Source organism: Dermochelys coriacea, chromosome 1 (genome assembly GCF_009764565.3).
Source record: "Dermochelys coriacea isolate rDerCor1 chromosome 1, rDerCor1.pri.v4, whole genome shotgun sequence".
Lineage (NCBI taxonomy): Eukaryota > Metazoa > Chordata > Testudines > Dermochelyidae > Dermochelys > Dermochelys coriacea.
Window position 1 is genome coordinate 20965223 of NC_050068.2, and position 24426 is coordinate 20989648.

General features: G+C 40.6%; 1 protein-coding gene across 15 annotated transcripts in view; it reads right to left on the reverse strand.

Annotated features, from left to right (window-relative positions):
- SYTL2 (synaptotagmin like 2) overlaps positions 1–24426 on the reverse strand; it is a 78323-nt gene that overhangs the window by 44641 nt on the left and 9256 nt on the right. For all 15 annotated transcript variants that reach the window (XM_043504104.1, XM_038396022.2, XM_038396012.2 and 12 more), the window contains one exon: positions 9070–9541. In XM_043504104.1, coding sequence (XP_043360039.1) covers positions 9070–9170 — 101 coding nt within the window. In that variant the 5' untranslated portion in view covers positions 9171–9541. The remainder of the gene's footprint in view (positions 1–9069; positions 9542–24426) is intronic.

Below are 24426 nucleotides of genomic sequence, written 5' to 3' on the forward strand. Positions count from 1 at the left end.
TTAATTTGGACCCTAGAAAATACTGCAGTGCATCATCTTGAAGATAATTGTGTCCACAAGAGAGAACTTTCTGACTGAAGAATAAGGCAGTTTTAGTCCCAAAAGAGGTATAGTGGAGCAAATATTCCATCTGCATGTGTTAAGTGAGAAGGTGCTAGAGAATAATGGGAAAGTGGTCCATGTGGATTTAACTAGACATTTGACAGCTCATGGCACAAACTTCTCTGGGCACTCCTGCCGCTGGTTGGAGTGATGAAAAGTGATGAGGCTGACAAATGCTAGTATCCATCTACAAAATGCATTCCTTTTAAGCTTTTATCCTGAAAAAAATCACAATTTCACAGTGAGACAGGACATTGAGGCAAAACACTCAACCATACAGCAAACCCCAGTTTCAAGGGATTCTCTACAATATTCTAGTCCTGTTTTTTATGGGCTGAGGTGCTAGGCACTGCTGCATGGTTCACTATTACAGATGATCCTGCACATGAGAGCAAAGTGAGCAGTAACAGGCCTTTGTACTTGTATAGCACCATTCACTTCCAAACCCCTCAGTCTCCATCTTAACTCATCCCCTTCACCCCACTACTGCCCTCACAGTATTAAAAACAATCACAGAACTAACAAGATACATGACAACCACCACACTGATCACCTGGCTTGTATTCTTTATCCCCTCTACCCTCAACTGCCTTAAACTTCAGACAGGGGCCATTGCTTTTTATCAATATGTATCATGCTTAGCACATTTTGGGAGCTCTTGCAATAATAATATTACATATAAACAGCTGTTTTTGGGTCAAAAAGGGTTCACCATTAAAAAGTGAGCAAGTGTCACTGATGTGTTCTGTTCTAGGCACAGAAAGAAAGCATGGTAATTGCTGGCAAATGCTGGCTTTTTAAATAGCAACCACTTTTTCTACAAATACCTATCAGAATCTCTCTCCTGCAACAGCAGTACCAAACAGAGACATAGGGTGAAATTTTCAAAAGCTCTCAAGTGATTTAGGCACATGGGAGTGTAAATCAATGGGATTTATGTGCCTGGGTGAAATCACTTGTGAAATGGGAATTATGAGTCTAAAACACATAGGCACTTGCAAAAATGTTACCCTAATTTGTGGGACCAAAATAATTCAAGAACAGAAGATGAAGATGTCAGAGGCAGGAGATCAAATGATGTGCCAGCCAATAAAGTGAAGATAGGTATACCTATTAAGAATATTTTTGTACCTTCAGCAATAAACCTTTGAAGGCAGACGACAGGATGGAAGTTGCATATGCACATTAATTTCTAGCACATTACAATGTACAACTGGCTGTTAACTTAGTGCAGTACACATAGTGCAGTTCAGTCTTTCACTAGGCAGCAGGGTGGATACAAATCAATGATTTAAAAAAAATCAGATTTTTTTTAATTTAAATCCAATTTTATAAAATGTTTTTGAGGAAAAAAGCAATCTAAAGATAGCTTTAATTAAGACACATTATAGCTCAAAGATATCTCCTCATGGAATAGGGATTATAAAGCCTAATTCTATAGTATGAGACAAAATATTAGTGTAATGTTTAAGAAAAGTTTTGTAAATAACTTCCAGTAGTTCATAGATTAGGGACCCAATCTTATGTGGCTCCAGGGGATTCTGTAAATTCATCTTTCTATCTACCCAATGGGACTCAGTGCTCAGTCTAGAAGATACCATCAGAGATACTTAGTTTTGCAGTTCTCAAACTGTGGATTTGTGCATTCAGAGATACATGCTTGTTAACAGCAAAAATGTTTTAAATAAATAAATAAATATATAGAGGTGAGAAATAACAGACCTCAACACTATTGTCCCTCTGTCAATCCCTTACCTCTCTCTAAAAGTGCAAAGTTTCAAAAGGTTCAATGAATTGAAGATTGTTGGGGGCGGAATAGATCTGGACAAGGAGAAGTCTAGAGATAAATGTGAGTAGGGAGGGACAGGCAGTAGAATTAAAAGTAACATTGTTTGAGCAGCATATTCCAGAAGTCTTGAGGTCCGAGTGTAGCCTTCATTGATTTGAGATCTACCATACCATTCTCTCTAGAAGGGAAAACCTATAAATCGCAGCAGGCCATAAAATAAATCCAGTTTGGGAATATTTTAATGAAGTTCCTCTACCTGTGGGTAAGACAGGCATGCATGCAAAATGCAAACAGTGCCACAAAGAAATGCAAGGCCTGGTTACCCAAATGGAACATCATGAGAAGTGTTCCTTCTCAGGAGGAAACTGTGTTGAAGATGATGAAAGGAACATGTCTGAACATGCAGGATCTTCAGGTTGGTAAACTTTTTTATTTCATACTTCTTTCTTAAGGACTGCCTGTCTTCCTTCTCGACTATTCTTGAATTCTAATGATTGAGCAAAAAATAGCGGTTACTCTATGGTGTTATCGTTTTAGATGCAGTTATGATAAAAAAAATAAATAGCTGAAATAGGCAGACCTTCCTTTTACAATTTCACCTTTAAAGTAGTACTGAGTGTTGGTGAATGCAATGAGTAATACTAAATAAGCAGTATGGTAATAATAATTAAATAACTGCATTGACTTTTGTTTAGGAGAATCCATCCTCAACATACAGGATTCTGAAGACTATCCACCTTCAAGATCACCATCATTTTCTATAGTTTCAGAGTTATCTGCCAATTATTGTGTTTCAGTCACATCACGTATGTCACATAGCCACAGTCTATCACCTGTGACAAAAAGAAAAAAAAAACAACTCCATCATCCAGAGACAACCATAGATAAGTTTGTGATAAGATTACAAAAAGAGGTAATTGATGAAAAAATTGCCCTGTTTGTTTATGCAACAAACTCTCCTTTCCGTATTATTGAGAACCCACACTTCATTAACATGGTCCAGTTATTAAGACCAGGATACAGTCCACCCAACAGAGCAGATATCGCAGGCAAATTGCTGAATAAAGTGTATGAAAGAGAAACTGAGCAATGTGCAAAAGGTCTAGAGGGTAAAATTGTTAACCTGAGTCTTGATGGGTGGAGCAATGTCCACAATGATTCTGTGGTATGTGCTTGCGTGACAACAGAAGAAGGGAATGTCTTCCTTATAGAAACAGTTGATACATCAGGAAATGCACATAGCAGAATACTTACAAGAAGTAGCAGTAAAAGCTATAACAAACTGTGGAAAAAAAAATTCAAGCGTCTAGTACGCAGCTTGGTCACAGACAATGCTGCAAATGGATTCAAGATGAGAAGAAATTATTTAGAAGAAAGTGAAGAGAGTCCCAAGCTAATAACATACGGTTGCAGTACTCGTATGATGCACCTCCTAGCCAAAGACTTCAGTGTTCCAGAAATAAAGACTAATGTTGTTGAAATTGCAAAATACTTCCGCAACAACTACTTTTCAGCAGCTGCTCTGAAAAATGTGGGAAGAACCAAGCTAACTCTCCCACAAGACGTGTGATGGAACTCAGTAGAGGACAGTTTTGAGCGCTAGATCAAGAACTGGTGTAATCTGATGACAGGTTTCAGAGTAGCAGCCGTGTTAGTCTGTATTCGCAAAAAGAAAAGGAGTACTTGTGGCACCTTAGAGACTAACAAATTTATTAGAGCATGTGAGCTGTAGCTCACGAAAGCTTATGCTCTAATAAATTTGTTAGCCTAGAAGCTAAGTAGCAGGGGACAGTCCAAGACATTACCATCGTCACAGAGACACAGTTTGCTCCCATCTACACTGCAACCTTTAGATACAACTTTTTGTTGCGTTTATAGAGCACCAAGCACCAATACACCATTTTGTATAGTTTCTAACTGATGGGGGGAGAATCATGACTACGATCTGAATGGAATGTTATTCCGCTGTATTTTTGTTATTTTTTGTTATAATGTTATTCCGCTATTTTTATTAGGCTTGGAGAAATTCAATTTTTATCGGTAAATGTTGGTAAAAATTGATTTCACGATACACACGCAAACCACCACCAACAAAAATTTTTCCACTGATAATAATCAAAATGTACAAATAGGCAAAGTAAGAAAATTGCTGCTTAGAGTCAAAATCATAGGTTTCAGAGTAGCAGCCGTGTTAGTCTGTATTCGCAAAAAGAAAAGGAGTACTTGTGGCACCTTAGAGACTAACAAATTTATTAGAGCATAAGCTTTCGTGAGCTACAGCTCACTTCATCGGATGCATCCGATGAAGTGAGCTGTAGCTCACGAAAGCTTATGCTCTAATAAATTTGTTAGTCTCTAAGGTGCCACAAGTACTCCTTTTCTTTTTGCGAATCTGATGACAGTTTGTGAACAAAATCATGAAAAAAATAGATGGCACTGTCACAGTCAAAGTTCTCAACATTGGGCTTAACAGAACTGTTGAACACATGCCGAGTACCCTGAAGCCTATTTTTGTAGCGTTGAACAAAATGCAGGGAAATAGTTTTATTGCTGACGCTGTTGAAATTTGGAAGGACCTGAGTGAGATCTTAAAAAGAGAAATATGCGATGAAAGAGTTAAATTACAAGCACTAAAAAAAAAAAACAAAAATGGGACAAGCAGTATCTCCAGCTCCTTTTCTTGCAAATATTCTCAATACTTGGCACCAAGGTCAAACATAACTGCTGAAGAAGAGGAGTTGGCTATGACGTGGACATCCAGCAATCATCCCTCCATAATGCCAACTATAATAAACTTCAGAGCTAAGGGTGAACCATTCAAGAAATATATGTTTGCTGATGATGTTTTAAAGAAAGTCACACCAGTTAACTGGGGGAAGTCACTTAAGCACTTGGATTCAGAGACTGTTGAAGTGATAATCTCACTTTTAATAGCAGTAGCTTCTTCTGCTGGTGTAGAAATAATTTTTTTTCCTTTGAACTAATTCATTCCAAATTGAGAAATCGTTTGGGACCTGAAAAAAGCAGGAAAGCTTGTTTTTCTTTTCCAGATTATAAAAACAGAAAAATGAAGGTGAATTACCTGCACAAGCCAATATTTTAAGGTTTCTCATGTTGACTTGGCTCACAGTCAATTTAATTTTTGTTTTTTAAAAAAATATTTCATTTAAACTATTTTATTTAAACAATTTTAACAAAAACAAACCTGATTTTAAAAAACTTGAATGTTTAACTGAATTTAAAAATTCGTATGATTGTTTTGTTAAAATATTACATATGTTTGCTGTTAAAGAAAAAAATCCAGAATACATAACATTGTTGTTTTAGTTAAATAAAACAATGTAAATGTCTGTCTGGTGATGTTCTCCTCCTAAGACAGCAGGACAAGAACATCCTCCAAATATTAATGATTAACCTGTTGAACTAGAGATAGTTCACCTCCCAATGATTTCATAAATATCTGCTTCAATTACCTTTAGTAAATGAAATAACCAAACAATCATTCATATTTTCTGATACAGCTGTAAAACTAAATCTTAAAAGTTTTCAAAATAAATCACTTAAAAAATGTTTGGTGTTTACCTTCTAAAAAAAATGAACCTACATCTATCTATGAGTTGTGAAGAATATGTATTAAGATTATAACAACCAATAAGAATGCACTTTTATGTAGAAATCCATAATTAAATTGAGTCTTCCTGACTAGTGATTTAAATCAATTTGATTAGTGCTAGCCAGCACTCCACATACGCTCTCCCCCCCCCCGCCAACCCTGAGATTTCAGTATGAAGAATCTAACCTGTTGGAGCAATGGAATGAAAAGTCAGTCACGGGAAGTCTGGGATAAAAAGACCCAATCCAACAAGGTTCTGAGCATGATTAACTTGCACTGAAATTTATGGGAGAGTTGAGATTGCGAGGTACTTGACAGAATCAGGCCCACTGTTGGGGTTGGGTTTGTTTGTTTGTTTTTGGTCCTTATGATATAGGAGTCCTTAGGATTGCACCACACCCAGGTAAATATTAACGGACTTGGCCCTGGCACACTGTGCAATGGGTGGTGGTTGCAGATCGAGCTCCTGTCACATCAGAATTCCACATCATTAGCCTCCCTCTCAATTTACAGGAGTAAACAAATGAGAGCAAAAGCCAACATCTCCTGCGATTCCAAGGGCTTCTGCTGGGAAAGACGGGCACACAGCCACAGAGTGTATCCAAATGTGAAAGCAGTCACATTTTGCTGCTCCAGACACCACGGTGCCCACGGTCAATCAATCACTCTACCACAGATGACCTCATCAAATCACAGTCTAGAATTTAGGACATCAGCATATTTTTGTATGTTACAATCTACTGAACAATCCCTATGCTGTATTTATGCTGAACCACAAAATAGTAAGGAGCAGTTAGGGATCACGCAGCAGCCAATCCAGAGCTCTGTCCTTAACCCACCTTACTGTCAGACATGGCAGCTCACACTGTGTGGCAACTACACTGGCCCTGTGAAGATCGCTTTCCCTATCCCTAGACAGAAAAGGGAACAGCAGAGACAGATTTCAAATTTCACTCCCAATTTTGTTTCTTATGGGGGAAGAGTTAATTTTGTTAGCTTCCTTCTTCCCCTCCCTCCTGTAATAGTATATTTAGGGAAGTAGTGTTGAGTCTTTGGACAGTTCTCCGCTAAGAGCTCTCACTCAGCTCACAACTCCATGCTCCGGCCTCGCTCCTGACCATGGTGGCATGAATGTGCCTGTGCCCCAGCCCCAAATGGGGTGATGGGGGGAAGGGGAACATCTCTCACACACAGACAAGGTGAAAACTTTCTACCTCCCAAAGCTCAGACTCCATGTGGGAGAAAGACCTCCACCCTCCCTTTTGGTTCTGAAGGGGAGACAACCACCCCCTCTTCCCGCCCCACACATACCTTGCTTCAGAAAGGGCATGTGGGAGGGAGGGGTGAAAGCACCTAGTCCACTCCCAACTCTTTAGTGTGTTTCCAGCCAGCCGAGGAAGAGGGGCTCTAGCGCACTGCGCTGGCTGGGGGAATGTCACTCTATAATCTTACCCAGAGGTTCATGAGTATAGGCAGGTAGTCCACGTGCACTGAACACGTGGGAAGGAATGATGAGGAAAGCATGGGCCAGCCTGCTAGTCACCACCTTACTATTCTCCCTGGGCATCTTCACAGCTCCGGGCCAGCAACCGTGGGAGCTGCTAGCCGAGTTCAACTGTGCAGTCAGGATCCAGTGTAATTTTACAGCTATTTCCTTTTAAAGGGAGTTAACAGCTCCGAGAAGCGTTTTGTGACATCATCAATCACGTAATATGCAGATTGTAGATAGAGTAGATTGCTATCATAGCTCTTTCAACTCTAAGATTTTCTCTCTAGCAGCACAAAGATCATGTGAAGTATAAGAAGTTATTAGTGTAAGACTGCCGTTATATATATATATATACCCACAAACACCCCTCAGCACCTTGTCAAGGTGTAATGCTTACATGACATTCTTCATCTCAACTCTTCAGGAACATCTGTGAAGTTTACACAGCCATGAAGCCAGACTTAGTTGAAGACCAAGGCCAGGCAGTTATTTACAAAAAGAGGAATTTAAGTTTGTCAAGGTTCATGACCTGGGTAGACAACTCGAGGCATAAGCTTCCAGTTTCCCCACCCTGGCTTCTGAGAAACTGTTTTCTATTGAGGATATAAATCATACCTGCAATGAAACATGCCGACTGATACATCATCATCATCATATAGCCACACTCATGAAAGCATACCATCTTGAACAGGGCAAAAGCAAAATGCTGCAAATGCATCAGGACTCATATGGTACATTCAGACCACTAGAAACAGCAGTGTGGTGGATTTGCTGTTCCGGTGATTGCTGCTTTCCCCAGATGCTTCTTCCATGGCTGGGCGCCAGGACAAAACCCACCCTGAAAACATTCAATCCCTTGTGATTTGGTTTTCGTTCCAAATCCCCCCATTTCCTTCCCCCCCAGAGGCATGCATCATGCAAAACCACCACAGAATTTGATTAGTGCTGATATATCTAAAGCACAGACAAACAAGCATGTCCACCCTAATTCACTACATGCAAAAGCAACACATTTCTGAGGCGACAGGCAATATTATGTACTTAATATGGTTTAAGTTTGCCTTTCAGGCACCTTTAAGAACTGGATATTTAAAAACAGATTGTTAAGATGTTAGGAATGTATTCCGTAATGGCTTTAAAATGTAGCCCTTCTACAAAAGTTTCTCATCCCAGATCCTTATTTCACCAGGATTATTGGTTTCCTATCTCTATACTGTTTTTGCTACATACAGACACAGATGTACCACCCAAAGCTTTGCAGAGTAACTGATGACCGAGGCAGTAGACCAGCAACTATGACAGCACTGTTCTGCTGAAGAAAGTGAAGCAGCTTGCACATCAAGGCAACAGACTGCCATCTCATCCCCTATTTGAGATGCACACGCTCAGAATGCTTCCCAAGAAAGAGGCCTCAGTAGAAGAGCAGCATCCCCTGGTGTCATTACGGAATGCTTAAATAAAACACGCGTATCTGAGGAACATCAACTAAAAGGAAAAAGCTGGGATCCTGGAGATACCAGCTGCATTTAAGAACAATTCAAGAGAAAAATTCAAATCCCACCTCAGGAAAGAGATGCAAATGCAAAATTTGTGTTTATAAAAAATTCCAATTTTTCAGATTTTTAATTCCCCATCCCATTTTTCTGGGAACCTTTATAGCACCCGAACTGACTTGAATAGTCAATATAGTTAGTACATGAGCAACTCTTCTATCGCAAAGGAAACTAGGGGCTGATCTACACTATGGATTTCAACCATAAACATACTTACCTGTCTGGGTAGCAGTCCAAAGCCACTATAAAGCTTCTGTTTGCACTGGCACAGCTTACTCCTGCTTGAAACCAGGATAAGCTGTGTCCATGAAAGTTGTGGCTGAAAGCAACACTGCCTGTCTACAGTAGGGGCTTGTGCTGGTGCAACTACACCCATGGCTGTAGCGACAGGATCCTCCCAGTGTAGAAAAGGCCTAAGAAACAACTTCCCATACACCTTCTGCTTCTCCCTCCTTGCAAACAGGTAGTTGTCTCTTGCACTAGCCAAAAATTCTGTGTGGACTGATCATTTTTAGTCTCTTACCTGACTCTCTCCTCTTCATTTCTCTTGAGTTCTGCATCCCGTTGGAGCACCTTCATTATTGCCTCTTGTTCCTCCTCTGTTAGGAAGCTTAGGTCAATCATCTTGTTAACAGATTTAAAAGAAGCCTTTAGAATCCTAAAAAGTCCTGGTCAGGGCTGGCCTTGGAGTCAACGTGAAAGATGCAAAAAGAGACAGAAATCCCAGATCTGTGGGATTCACGCAACACTCCAATCGTTGGATCTGGGCTACAGTCAATGGAATAAAAAGCCCTTAACTTTGTTCTCTTGTAGGAGAAATGGCACGCGCTTCTCTGGGCAAAAGGCTCTCACAACAGAGTGCTGCATTCCTGATTATTCAGATCACATGCATGTTGAGGAGGTGCCAGTCTCTCAGCTCTGCTTCATATAATAACAGTTCATTGACCAGGCATATAGTGTTAATCCAATGTGAAGCAGCTGTAGTCAGACATCACCTACAAAAGAGACAAGGAAGAATAAACTCTAGCATTACGAAGCAGGGCAGCATTTTTTTTTAAATACCTCATCAAAAGATCTCCAGTATGGGGGGGAACACTTTGCAAAATGAAGCACTCACTTCAAGTCAAACCTGTTTTGCAGGTGTAACCCACACACCTTCTGGGTGTGGTGTTCTGTCCCATCTAGCAGCACCAAGACCACTTAGCGAGAAAGTTAAAGCTGAAGAGCAGACTCATTTTACCTAACAGGCAGTTGGCTTTTAACTCACGCATTAAGCTCCAGAGGTCCCCAGTTCAATCGTGCCAACAATCGGGATCTGTCGGCATTACACAAGCTTATAAGAAAATGGTCATTAAAACATTTTTGGCCAATGCCATAACTTACATGTTGGAAGATAGAGAATAAGTTCCTCCTGGATGTTAAATGTTAAAATCAGAGAAAAAAGGAGGGTTAAAAATAAAATGGTTTAAGGAAACGAAATCACAACCATAACACTGCTGCTGACTTCTGTGCACAGTACTCTGAAGTATGGACTGGGAGACAGAAATAGTGTCTAGTTTCAGACTTCCTACATGATCTTGGGCAAGTCAGTTAACTTCTGTGCCTCAGTTTCCCCTCATGTAAAATAAGGGAACGTACCAGGAGATTTCATTAATCATTCACTGATATTTGCAAAGACCCTCAGACAAAAGGTGCAGGCAGTTGGGTAGACAGAATGAACAGTATTGCCACCATCAAGCATTCAAAAATTGAGAGTCAGACATCCAAAAATCAAGAGGTTTTTTTAAAAAAATATTTGAGGGATTACTTTTATTTACTTTCTGGTCTTTGAACCTCAGATACATTTGGGTCATGTTTTCAAGTCCTTCTCTGCAGCTTTGAGGTCTTTTTAAAAAAAAACAAAACAAAAAAAACCCACCACCCACAACACTTCTGTTTTTAAATGAAAGCTGAGATTCATGACTCCAGGAGACTCTGAGGCTTTAAGAAAAAGACATCAAATATCACAATACTCTCAATGAAATTTTGAGAGTTGGCAACACCAACCTATTTTTTTTTATGATTTGTATTGCGATAGCCTCAAGAAGCCACTGATCAGGACCCCATTGTGGTAAATGCTGTACAAAACACAGAACTAGAAGACTGTCCCTAGAAGCTAAGTTTCAGAGTATCAGCCGTGTTAGTCTGTATTCGCAAAAAGAAAAGGAGTACTTGTGGCACCTTAGAGACTAACAAATTTATTAGAGCATGTGAGCTGTAGCTCACGAAAGCTTATGCTCTAATAAATTTGTTAGCCTAGAAGCTAAGTAGCAGGGGACAGTCCAAGACATTACCATCGTCACAGAGACACAGTTTGCTCCCATCTACACTGCAACCTTTAGATACAACTTTTTGTTGCGTTTATAGAGCACCAAGCACAATGGGGCACTGGCCCATGACAGGGGCCCCTACGTGCTAATGTAACACCAACAGACCTCAGTCGTTGGCAGGCGGGACAGAACCTGAGACTTCTGGAGATTAGTGCATGAGCCTCTACTTTACAGGCGCTGACTTTTCAAACTGCCAGGGGGCGCTCAATCCCTGGCTTCACCCCAGGCCCCTTCCCCACCCCACCTCTTCCCCCAAAGCCCCACCATACCCCACTTCTTCCCACCCAATCCTTCCCTCTCCCACAAGCATGACTGCGTCCCCACTTCTCCCCGCTCCCTCCCAGCCTGTTCATGGTGGGTGGGAGTCGCTGATCAGCAGGGCTGCCGGCGGGTGGGAGGTGCTGGGGGGCGGTTGGAAGGGAGCTGATAGTGGGGCTGCCAGTGGATGCTCAGCACCCACCATTTTACCCCTGTGGGTGCTCCAGCCTCGGAGCACCCACAGAGTTGGCGCCTTTGCTCTACTGCAAAAAGCCACATAGCCCTTAGCTAAGGCTGTAGCTGACTCATTAATCTCTAAGTGGCCTCGGTGCCACACGAGAGAACAGAAACCACACCCAGGAGGTGTGTGGGTTACACTACCACAACATAAATAAGAATCAATGTTATAACCAGGTCAAGGGACCATTGTGTTATAACAGGGATCCTCAATACAGCTGCAGGATAGATGGATTGTACCATCTTTAAAATGGGAATACTGCTACTCATCTACCTCACAGGAATGTGGTGCAAATTGGCTAACATTTGTATGGTGCTTTGCAGATGTGAAGTGCTATATAGGCACCAGGTATGAAGAGCTGGCATGAGAGTTAAAGAGTGCTGCACCAGATCAGCACTAATTTGATAGTACCATCAGTTTCTAAAGGATTTCATTTTAAATTTAAAAAAAGTTCATAGACTATACAATTATAAAGTCAGTTTCCCAGATTTGACTGAGACAGCAATAGCTTTGACAGGCATGTTAACTTCCCAGCTTCTCTCCATGGGTGTGGTCAAAATCCTGCCTTTTAATACGTATATAGCTCCCAAAAACTTTAGTGAAAGTTCTGCCTGAACAATAGGTCAGGTCCCAAGTTTGCCAAACCTAAATTCCTTACAGTAACTGCCTTCTACTGCATGTGTGAGCCACTGCTCTCCATTAGAGGGTATCAGAACTGCTCATCTACAGGTCATGGGTCATATACTGCTAGTGACTATTCTCCTTGTGCTCAAGTGGTAGCGGCCCGTGTTTCCAGAGCAGGGGCATCAGAGTTCTATTCCTTCTGCCATGATGGAGCGTTGAATACCATGGTGCATGAAGTCCTAGCTTTCCACAGATCTTTTACAATATAGTTCCACAGTAAGTATTATTATTAATACTATATAATCACATAATAAAACATGATCAAGTTGAGGCACTGCCTGCCCCCCTCCATTACTAGAGAGAGCATATGGAATTTAAGAAAAATAAAGCAAAAATATAACACACTGGAGATGTCACACACATTTCATTATGTGCAATCAGTGGTGTACGGTTCTACAAGAGCACACCATTTTAATCCCAGTTAACTTCCATCAGTAAAGCACGGTTTGAAGTCTTGAATGCTTATTTGTTTCTATTCTCTTCAACCAAGGCTCCAGCCCGTAGGCCAGAGACAGTCAGAACAGAGGGCAAAATGGAAAATGGCTTGCTTACAGGGCAATTCTTGACTCTTGTGGCTAAAACTAGCTGGACACTAACTCAGGAAGGAATGAAGAGGAAGGGGGGAAAAAAAAAAAAAACGTCATGGCAGAGAGCCTACTCCCCAGCTACAACTGGTCATACTAGTGTGAAACATGGCTAGAGACGGGGAAACAAACAACTGGAAGCCCAATGAAAACCTCAAAAAAACTAGACAGAAGTCTCAAACTACTGGGAGGTAGGAAGTGAGCTGGCCTCTTCCCTTGGGATATCTACCTTTATTAGAGGACTGTAAAAACAACATTCTGAGTTTTTTGCCTATCCCATCCCCTTACACTTAGACACAAACATCTGGCAGGCAGAATCTCCACATCTGTGATGGTATAATTAGACCAGTCCTGTGACTGACCACCCAGTTTCCTCACTGACAACCTAATCTAGAAATGACTGAAACAGGAGATTAAAGCAAGATCATATTGGCATTACACAACAAGAAAACGTTAGTTCAACAGATAACAGGCCTTTCTCTTATAGGCAAAAAGACACCTGCAGTCAAGCTAATGCCTGCCCGTGTTCTAGAAAGTGACATTGTAGGATATCATATTTATCCTCTTTAATGAGTTTTGTATCAATTTTACTCCGTTTACAACTTTTCTGAGCAGCCAGCATTGCAAAACAGCCTAAAATCTGGAAGGAAAAAAAAAAAAAAAGTCTTTTAATACCACCAGGAATGAAGTTCAGAAATTAGAATTTGGCCATCAACTCTGTTGGCAATGCTCTAAAGTAAAAGAGAGTCCAATTCAATCGTCCAGTACAGTAAATGATTTTGCAGTTCTAACTAGACTAAAGTCTGTCTCTCCGTTCCCCACTTCCCCAACTCCAAACACACACCACTGAAGCAAACGGGTGCAGACTGTCTAAATTCTTTGAATTCCAGAGGAAGGTGGTGCCGTTTTTTTAACCATAATTCCACTTTAAACTCAGTGGACAATCTAGAGGATCTTATGGCAGCCAAGTATGGCCCTTCTATGTTCCGATCTAAATACTTCAAAAAACAATCAATCACCTGGGTCTCCCTTCCCTAAGGTGGATTCTGGATCACCTACAGATCTCAACACATACAGTATTTATAGTCCAATTCAAATGATCCTTCCAAGTGAAAGAAGGAAAGAAACAATCTAATTTATTATCAGGCATGGTCATGATCCGCTTTGATGGTCACAGGTGAAGCGTGTCTGTCTGTCATAATGTATCAAGCTTCAGCCAGCATCTATAGTGTTAACATCCAAGGCCCTTGATCTAATTGCAGATGTACATCTGCCAACACAAAGTAAATTATGTTGTAGTCATAAACCCCAGACAGCACTGAACTGGAACGATCAGGTAATTTTCTACAACCAAGTATCTAGAAGGCTATTATAAAAAGATATGTTACCATAAAAGGCCAGTCTAGGAGAAATACAAGAGAAGACATGGGAAGAAGTTTTGTGTTACTCTTAATTTGATTTTAAGGATTTCAATGTAATAAGATGGGCAGATAGCACTTTACTAAGCAGGCTGGACTTCATCCATCTTCCCTGAGGTTGTAATTAAAGTTGTAGAAACCAGAACCTTACCTCTTCCCAGTAAAATAAAAATTCTGCGAGGCCTGAATCTCTACACAGCCCTGCTGAACTACTAGACAGAGTGCACACCTGACTATGGACAGTGCCTAGAAGCAGATGCTCACCACGCTGCAGTTACAGTCTCAGAGCTCTATCGTTCCACTTTCCTTCCAGAGATTTCATCTCCTGCAGGTGACTGCTACCGAGTGGGTTTCCATTTTTTAAAAAACAAACAAACCAACAAAGACAAAAGGCCACCACTCATGGAAAGATACTGCACTCTCTTCCTTCAAGAATGGGGAAATGTACTTTAAGAATGTGGCTCCAGAACTGCATATTAGATGCACTGAAACAGTTGCAGTATAATTGTGTATGCCTTTTGCTGCTTGCATTAGACAGACTAGCTGATCCTCCTCCAAATAGCTTAGAAGAAAACTGTTTAAAAGAATGCTGCTCCGCTGAAACATGAACCTCATCCTGCATTCAGTTTTACCTCATGTTTTGTTTACTTAGAACCTGTTCCTACTGCCACTCAAGTCAATGGTAAAAGCCTGCTGGGCTTAAATGGTGCAGGATCCTTAAGTGCACCCTTCATGACTTAACACTTGGGTTAGCAATGAGAAGTGTGATGCTTCATGTAAGAAATGGGCACGGGAAACCATTCAAGGAGCTGGATACCTGAGATCACTGAATAAGTAGTTGTAAAAAGAAAAGGAGTACTTGTGGCACCTTAGAGACTAACAAATTTATTTGAGCATAAGCTTTCGTGAGCTACAGCTCACTTCATCGGATGCATTTGGTGGAAAAAACAGAGGAGAGATTTATATACACACACACACAGAGAACATGAAACAATGGGTTTATCATACACACTGTAAGGAGAGTGATCACTTAAGATAAGCCATCACCAACAGCAGGGGGGGGAAGGAGGAAAACCTTTCATGGTGACAAGCAGGTAGGCTAATTCCAGCAGTTAACAAGAATATCAGAGGTTTCAGAGTAGCAGCCGTGTTAGTCTGTATTCGCAAAAAGAAAAGGAGTACTTGTGGCACCTTAAAGACTAACAAATTTATTAGAGCACTTATGCTCTAATAAATTTGTTAGTCTTTAAGGTGCCACAAGTACTCCTTTTCTTTTTAAGAATATCAGAGGAACAGTGGGGGGTGGGGGTGGGAGGGAGAAATACCATGGGGAAATAGTTTTACTTTGTGTAATGACTCATCCATTCCCAGTCTCTATTCAAGCCTAAATTAATTGTATCCAGTTTGCAAATTAATTCCAATTCAGCAGTCTCTCGTTGGAGTCTGTTTTTGAAGCTTTTTTGATGAAGGATAGCCACTCTTAGGTCTGTGATCGAGTGACCAGAGAGATTGAAGTGTTCTCCAACTGGTTTTTGAATGTTATAATTCTTGACGTCTGATTTGTGTCCATTCATTCTTTTACGTAGAGACTGTCCAGTTTGGCCAATGTACGTGGCAGAGGGGCATTGCTGGCACATATCACATTGGTAGATGCGCAGGTGAACGAGCCTCTGATAGTGTGGCTGATGTGATTAGGCCCTATGATGGTATCCCCTGAATAGATATGTGGACAGAGTTGGCAACGGGCTTTGTTGCAAGGATAGGTTCCTGGGTTAGTGGTTCTGTTGTGTGGTGTGTGGTTGCTGGTGAGTATTTGCTTCAGATTGGGGGGCTGTCTGTAAGCAAGGACTGGTCTGTCTCCCAAGATCTGAGAGAGTTATATCGTAGCTCTTGGCTGTAAACAATGGATCGAGTGGTATGATCTGGATGAAAGCTAGAGGCATGTAGGTAGGAATAGCGGTCAGTAGGTTTCCGATATAGCGTGGTGTTTATGTGACCATCGCTTATTAGCACCGTAGTGTCCAGGAAGTGGATCTCTTGTGTGGACTGGTCCAGGCTGAGGTTGATGGTGGGATGGAAATTTACAGCCAAGCGTTACGATATAACCGCATTTGCTCCAACCCCTCAGACAGAGACAAACACCTACAAGATCTCTATCATGCATTCCTACAACTACAATACCCACCTGCTGAAGTGAAGAAACAGATTGACAGAGCCAGAAGAGTACCCAGAAGTCACCTACTACAGGACAGGCCCAACAAAGAAAACAGAACGCCACTAGCCATCACCTTCAGCCCCCAACTAAAACCTCTCCAACGCATCATCAAGGATCTACAACCTATCCTGAAGGACGAGCCATCGCTCTCTCAGATCTTGGGAGACAGACCAGTCCTTGCTTACAGACAGCCCCCCAATCTGAAGCAAATACTCACCAGCAACCACACACCACACAACAGAACCACTAACCCAGGAACCTCTCCTTGCAACAAAGCCCGTTGCCAACTCTGTCCACATATCTATCAGGGGATACCATCATAGGGCCTAATAACATCAGCCACACTATCAGAGGCTCGTTCACCTGCGCATCTACCAATGTGATATATGCCATCATGTGCCAGCAATGCCCCTCTGCCATGTACATTGGCCAAACTGGACAGTCTCTACGTAAAAGAATGAATGGACACAAATCAGACGTCAAGAATTATAACATTCAAAAACCAGTTGGAGAACACTTCAATCTCTCTGGTCACTCGATCACAGACCTAAGAGTGGCTATACTTCAACAAAAAAGCTTCAAAAACAGACTCCAATGAGAGACTGCTGAATTGGAATTAATTTGCAAACTGGATACAATTAATTTAGGCTTGAATAGAGACTGGGAATGGATGAGTCATTACACAAAGTAAAACTATTTCCCCATGGTATTTCTCCCTCCCACCCCACCCCCCACTGTTCCTCTGATATTCTTGTTAACTGCTGGAATTAGCCTACCTGCTTGTCACCATGAAAGGTTTTCCTCCTTCCCCCCCCTGCTGTTGGTGATGGCTTATCTTAAGTGATCACTCTCCTTACAGTGTGTATGATAAACCCATTGTTTCATGTTCTCTGTGTGTGTGTATATAAATCTCTCCTCTGTTTTTTCCACCAAATGCATCCGATGAAGTGAGCTGTAGCTCACGAAAGCTTATGCTCTAATAAATGTGTTAGTCTCTAAGGTGCCACAAGTACTCCTTTTCTTTTTGCGAATACAGACTAACACGGCTGCTACTCTGAAATAAGTAGTTGTAAGTAACCCAAATTGTAAGTAACTTCTCTAAACACCTAAATGGTATAAACGCTGCATGACATTTGCCATGATAGCAAGTCAGTAGCTCACTGGAGACATGCTGATTACTAGCAACAACTAGAGAATACACACGTAGTTTCCTAGAGTCGGCGAAGAACACCAAGTTGCATACACAGAAAAAAGATTGAGCCCATTCACTGCAAGTTGGAACAAGACTGCTATCTGTTGCAGAAAACACCTCCAATCAACCTTTAATACAGGAGTAAGAGGTGAAACTGTTGGCTTAAAGATCTATATCAAGTACCATAATTTAAAGCCAGATTTCCAAAGCCAGCAATATTGACACATCTGTATTTCAAATCATGCAAAATAAATAATAAATAATAATAATAATAATAATAGAGTTCACAAAAGATTGGCTACAAATATTAGTCCACCATATCATAAATTCTGAAAAAGGGTAAGCTTTTTAAAAAAAAAAAAAAAAATCAGCTATTTAACATAGCTAAGATTTAAGGGTTCTAGACAAATTTTTAAATTTTAAATCCCTGCCACCCAGGTTTATGATGATTCAATGGTTTCTCTTGAAATGATTAACTCAAAAACAAAAAACCCAACATTTAAAAAAGTCTTGTGCAAATGATAGGAACAACTGATCCACGATGCAAAATTTGACACTTCCCTGAAAAATGCAGACACATCAGTGCAGGTACAGCTGTTGCATGCCGTATTTTTTCTCTCCACTCCATCTCTGTAGTTCATTGACACCAAAAATACTACAAGGCATTTAAAGAATAACACAGTTACATCAAGTGCTGGAGTTCTCAGTGTGCATTGTACCAAGACCACTAATTGCGTGAAATATAGTTAGTTAACTCTACCATTTCTCAGGCCCAAGAGATTTCAAATGTAACTAAAACAGTTTCCTTGTAACCTTATGATAGTTCTTAAAAAGATATAAAGAGTACCACTTTTCACATCTGTTTGTCGTGCAGAACAGAAGCAAACTCAAACACTCCGTATCAGGTTAAATGCAAGTAAGCAAGCCTTTGAGGCTCCCTGCTCGATCAAAGCCCCAGCAGGCTCTCAGCAGCAGCTCCTGGTATGGACAGAGCTCCTCACCAGCAATCTCACACCTTTCCAAAAGTGGAGTCCACCACCCCGCTCCCTGCACTCCCTGGAAGAGGAAATCTCTCACTCTTTCCCCAGGGCATCGTGAGAGTTGTTGTCTCTAAGGCTAGATTGCAGCGCACAGGATCTTCCCAACGGGAACATTCCCAATAAAGTTCAGAGACCTCTCTAGTAAAGGATGCCTACAGTTGACACAGGTGCTGTATTACCTCCTAAGCGTCTCTTCAGAAACTAGAAAGTTTGCTGTTATACAGAGAAACTGAACTCAGTTTTGCCAACTCAAATTTATGAGTCTCTCTGTATTTGGTGTTTTTTTCTTACAGCTCCAGCTTCTGGAGGCTTGTGAATATGTGACAATCTCAGCTTCTGTTTAAATCAAGTATTTCTAGTTCACATGGTTGCAGAGAAAACCTGAACATGTACACCAGGTGTGATTTAAAAGGCTCAGGAACGAGAAATTAAATAAAGAGACCCCAGCATTTATTTTTAAAAGTTTGACTTAAAAATCCATGAATCACAATTTGGGGGGAGGGGCTAACTTATTATTTTTGACTGCTTTGGGGTTGACAATACTATGGACGATGTTATTGCACAGAACTTAATTATGCCTTTTAATTCTTCATCCATGGCTTTAACTGGTTCCGAATATCGTAATCAAGTTAACTCAGTCAGACGATCCTTGTAAACAAGTTACATCCAGACCCACTTCTTTTTTCAGCTTTTTTCAGAGTTCAAGTGAAAGACTTGAATTCCGCTACCCACAGTTCTAGATCCAAAGAGATGCAGTAACCCACACACCAGTTTTAAACTTCCATATGCCATGTGTGTGCACGCATGTGTGTTGGGGAGCTGGGGTGGGCGGGGAGAAAGGAGGAAGAGTAGCACTGTAGCAGTTAGTACTGACGGATGCTAAGCTTACCAGTAGGACCTGAAATTGAGGCGCAAAGCCCTATAGTATGTTGCCTTGCACCCAACTCAGCCAACCCTTCCCTTGGATGCAGGAACCGAGAAGTGTCCCTAAGTGCGTTACATTGCAAAATCATTTTTTAAATATTCCTCATGTAGTTGATCCAAGCTGTAGCGTTTCATTTGGGGAAAGCTGCCCTCCAGCCTATGCCTTCTAGTAACACAAGCAAATTGGAAGCCAATCCTACGCTTCCTGGCTGCCAGGCTTTTGGCAAGGATGCTGCTTCACAGAGCAGCCAACTCCTTCTGCTGGTATGAACAATCGCAGACCCTGCGGATAAGCAGTTCTTGTATTTGTGCCCACCCCATGGTGCGCTCACCTAACAGGGTCCCCTCCGGTTCTCTTATGAAAATGGGGGTTGTATTTGTGCATTCGCAAGTAAAATATTTTCCTTTATGAACTACTTTGCTCCTTAAATTCCATGAAATGCCAGTGCCAGTAACCAGGATGAGCTGGAAGCCAAGTTTATTGCATTTAAGGAAACATGGAGCTAGGGGAAGAGTGAAACAATGTGTGCAATAACAATTTGTATCTATACAGCAAACTCTGTTGTCCTATGCCAGAGTTAAATCAAGTTTATCCTGACACCCCCCACAAAAGGGAAATAGAATTATCCCTGTTTTATAGACTAAGTTAGGTTTTAATTAGAAAAGTTAGATATTAATAGGTTTCAGAGTGGTAGCTGTGTTAGTCTGTATCAGCAAAAAGAACGAGGAGTACTTGTGGCACCTTAGAGACTAACAAATGTATTTGGGCATAAGCTTTCGTGGGCTAAAGCCCACTTCATCAGATGCATGCAGTGGAAAATACAGTAGGAAGATACACACACACACACACACCATGAAAAAAATGGGTGTTATACCAACTCTAATGAGACTAATCAATTAAGGTGGGCTATTAGCAGGAGAAAAAAAAATTTTTGTAGTGTATCAGGATGGCTCATTTCAAACAGTTGACAAGAAGGTGAGTGTAACAGTAGGGGAAAAATTAGCATGGGGAAATAGTTTTTACTTTGTGTAATGACATTAATAAATACTTCACAAAATTGGGTAGACATCAGCTGCCAATGTTATGCAGGAAGTCAGATTAGATGATCTGTTCTGGCATTAGAGCAAAGGCAACCACTCCCTTACCCCACAAACTCTGAATCTACAAATATAGGTATATAAAAATAGAGCCCAGCTATTTTTTCTGCCTAGTTTTCTTTCCCAGAGAAATTTTTATGCTACAGCCCCAGATAATCCAACCACAGTGACCAAATCTTACAGAAAAAGAAAGACAAGAGGTGCAGATGCACACATCGGAGCCACTCCAGCTGTTTCTATACCTCTCATGCATGAGCAGTTATCAGAATGTTTGCATTATGATAAAATCCAAATGAAGTGCTAATACAGCCCGAGTACTAACAGCGCCTTAGGTTAACGTGTGTTTAATCAAGGGGAGCTGAAGAATTTCTTAGTAGCTGTCATTTATTCCCCACTTCCCACATATAGTGATCTTTTCCACATAACTCAATATTGATTTTTGGGCCAAACTGAAATAAGCCATGTCAACACATGTATACTGAAATATTTCATTCAGTTTTAGAACGTCCTAATCAAAAACTTTCCCACACATAGAACGAGTACATTTATCTGCAATTCTGCCCAGCTCAGCTCACAATGGCCATAATGGAGAAAAGTGTTAAACCCTCAGCAACAAGCCTTAAGTATCCTGCTCAGTTATAACAAGATGAATACTGATGTTTTAGACAAAGCTTAGCAATATAATGATATAGCTATCTTCAACCTGTTAGAAGAGAAAACAATTGGCAGACCTGGGTGAATAGTGGATGTTGTGGTTCTATGGAAGTTGAAAAAAAAAAAAAAATTCATTTCACGTCAAATGAAACATTTCATTTAGACAAAAAAAAATAAATAAAATCAATGTTTTGGTTTTGACATTGTTGATTTTTTTAAAATAAAAGTAAATTATGAAATGAAGATCATTTCAAACTGAAAAAAACACAAAATGTTTCCTTTTTAAAAAATAAGGAAATTCAACTTTTTGGGGAGAAGGCGAAGTGTGTCTGAAGTAAACAACTAATGTCTCCAAATCTGCATTCTTTACCAAAGAGACTTTTGGCCAAAAAATGTCACCTGGTTCTAGTTATTGGCCGTACGGGGTGGGATTTTCAAGAACATCATCAGTCAGCGGCAGTTAGGCCAATGTTTAAAGTAGAACTAGGCCAGTGACTGGCACTTGGGAAAATTCCACTCAAACTCCTCTTCAGTATCACCTGCTTTGCTGGTGTGTACAGCGCTGTCTGCCTTCTAGGTTACTATTGTTCTGTATGATCAAAGCGTTCATCACATTGAGAGTTGATAGGCAAATCTATGCTGCTTTGTGTATAAAAAAAACCACATGTGCTGTAAACTGGAGGGCAAGAGGTTAACTACTAAAACCATCAAAATGAGAAGATATTAACTGAAAACTAGAATAGGACATTTTGGTTTTAAGTCCTCTGCTGAAGTTATGGTAACCTGCTACTTCTCTTACTACAGTTTGGATTTACTTGGCAGAAGTGCCTAAGAACAGAGCTGGCACTACATGTAAGCAAACTAAGCAATTGTTTAGGACCCCAAGTAGTTCAAAAGGGCCCCATCTTGGCTTTTGATTATATGTTGTATGGGCGGCCCCCCCAAAAATATTCCTGCTTAAGGACCCCAGAGGACTAACACCACCTCTGCCTAACAATGTCACTTTCCAGACCTATTTAAGAGTATATCATCATTAAGCTACTGATTTTACGGAAGTGATTTATGAACCTTTCCATTTCAGAGATTAAAAAAGAACAAATAAACAAACAGAAGGACATTATAATTACACATTTCCCTATAACCATTCTTTGGCAAATGGACTGTAACTTCTTAAACATGCACAGATAATTGTTAACAAGATAATGGAAACTTACGTCAAAGCTAGCATCTAAACAATGAGTAAAAGTTCCAATTATAGAGAGAGCTATTATGCAATTGGTGATGAGAAGCAATATGTTAAGTCCTAGAACATGAGATAGTAGAATCTTGCTAATTTGTAATAATTCACATTACCAAAGACAAAATAAAATGTGATGCAATATTGCATCACAAGACATATTTCTTTTACACACACACACACACACACACACACACACACACACAATACCTTATAGATCTTAGGCTTTCATCCCATAGACACTTACATGTGAGAAATGTTATGCATAAGTAATCCCATTTATTTCAATAAAACTTCTTGTATGTGTGACATTTAGAATTAGGGGGCGGATCCTCAGCTAGTGAAAACTGTCAGATCCATTGCAGTCAGTGAAGCAACCACTCCTTGATGTCCAAAGTCATCAGGCGTCAGAGTTTTGCTGTTAACCTCTATTAATTCAAGACCCTACTACAGTTCTCTGGCACCAAATATTTGCGAAGTGCAGCAAGACTGATGTACAGACGAGAGTTTTCAGGTTTCCGATTAGCAAAGCTAGAGCAAGCAAGATTTCACTGTAAATATTTAAATTCAGTCTTTATCCACTCTGTTCATATTTCCCCCCCCCCCCCCGAGTAGTTCACCAGTGTGTAATTATGAACCCTGGTTCCATGCAAAAGTAAAGTAGTTTATAGATACTTTCGTTTTGAGTAATAAATGTGCACTTTATAAATCTAAATAAGTAAATAGAAAACTAATCAATTCTAGATTGAGGGTAGCTTCAAGATTATTTATGGGTTTCAGAGTAGCAGTCGTGTTAGTCTGTATTCGCAAAAAGAAAAGGAGTACTTGTGGCACCTTAGAGTAACAAATTTATTAGAGCATAAGCTTTCGTGAGCTACAGCTCACTTCATCGGATGCATTTGGTGGAAAAAACAGAGGAGAGATTTATATACACACACACAGAGAACATGAAACAATGGGTTTATCATACACACTGTAAGGAGAGTGATCACTTAAGATAAGCCATCACCAGCAGCGGGGGGGGGGGAAAGGAGGAAAAGATTATTTATAAACCTGTAGTCTTAAAGTAGAACAAATCTTTTTTGTAACTGCATTACCTAAAACCATTCCAATTAGGGACTGTGCCAGGACTATGTTCAGTTTCAAGGATCAGTTACTTTTCAAACTATAGAAAGCAATTGGGACTTTCCTTGGCAAGTGTAGTAATAGCTGTACTACCTAGATATTGTCAAGTATCAGAGGGGTAGCCGTATTAGTCTGGATCTGTAAAAACGGCAAAGAGTCCTGTGGCACCTTATAGACTAACACACGTATTGGAGCATAAGGGTATTCATCCACAAAAGCTTATGCTCCAATACGTCTGTTAGTCTATAAGGTGCCACAGGACTCTTTGCTGCTTTTACCAGGATATTGTATCCAAGGAGGTTCCATGTTTGTTTTTAGGGAAAGTCTCCTTCTTACTTCTCTGGATCGAATTCTTCACCCTTGATTTAAGCTATAATATCCCAACTGTGCAATACAGGTTATTCAAGATATTGTCATTGTAGGTATAGTGGGCATAACTGCAGTAACTGTAGATATGGGGATACCTGTATCTCTCCCTGAGGACACCAGATACAAGGTAAAATACGAACAGCTGAACCAGTTGACGCAAACAATCAGCATGAAACTTCATTAGAAAGAAGTGAGGAAAAGCAGATAACTGGGTTTTTCAAAGAAATCGTATTTTTGCCTGGGCAATTCTTGATTCCAGGCAAAAGCAGAATAAGACTGCTGTTCTTTTTAGATTACTGGGCTTTAGAAAAGTGAAAAACCAGTTATGTCACAAAAGCCTGTTCATGGTATCTGCAGCCTACACTCTTTGTTCTGAGAGGTTCAGATTATTTATATTATGGTAGACCACAACCAAGATGGGCCCCATTGTATTAGGTGCTGTACAAAGCGGTTCTCAAAGCTGGTCCGCCGCTTG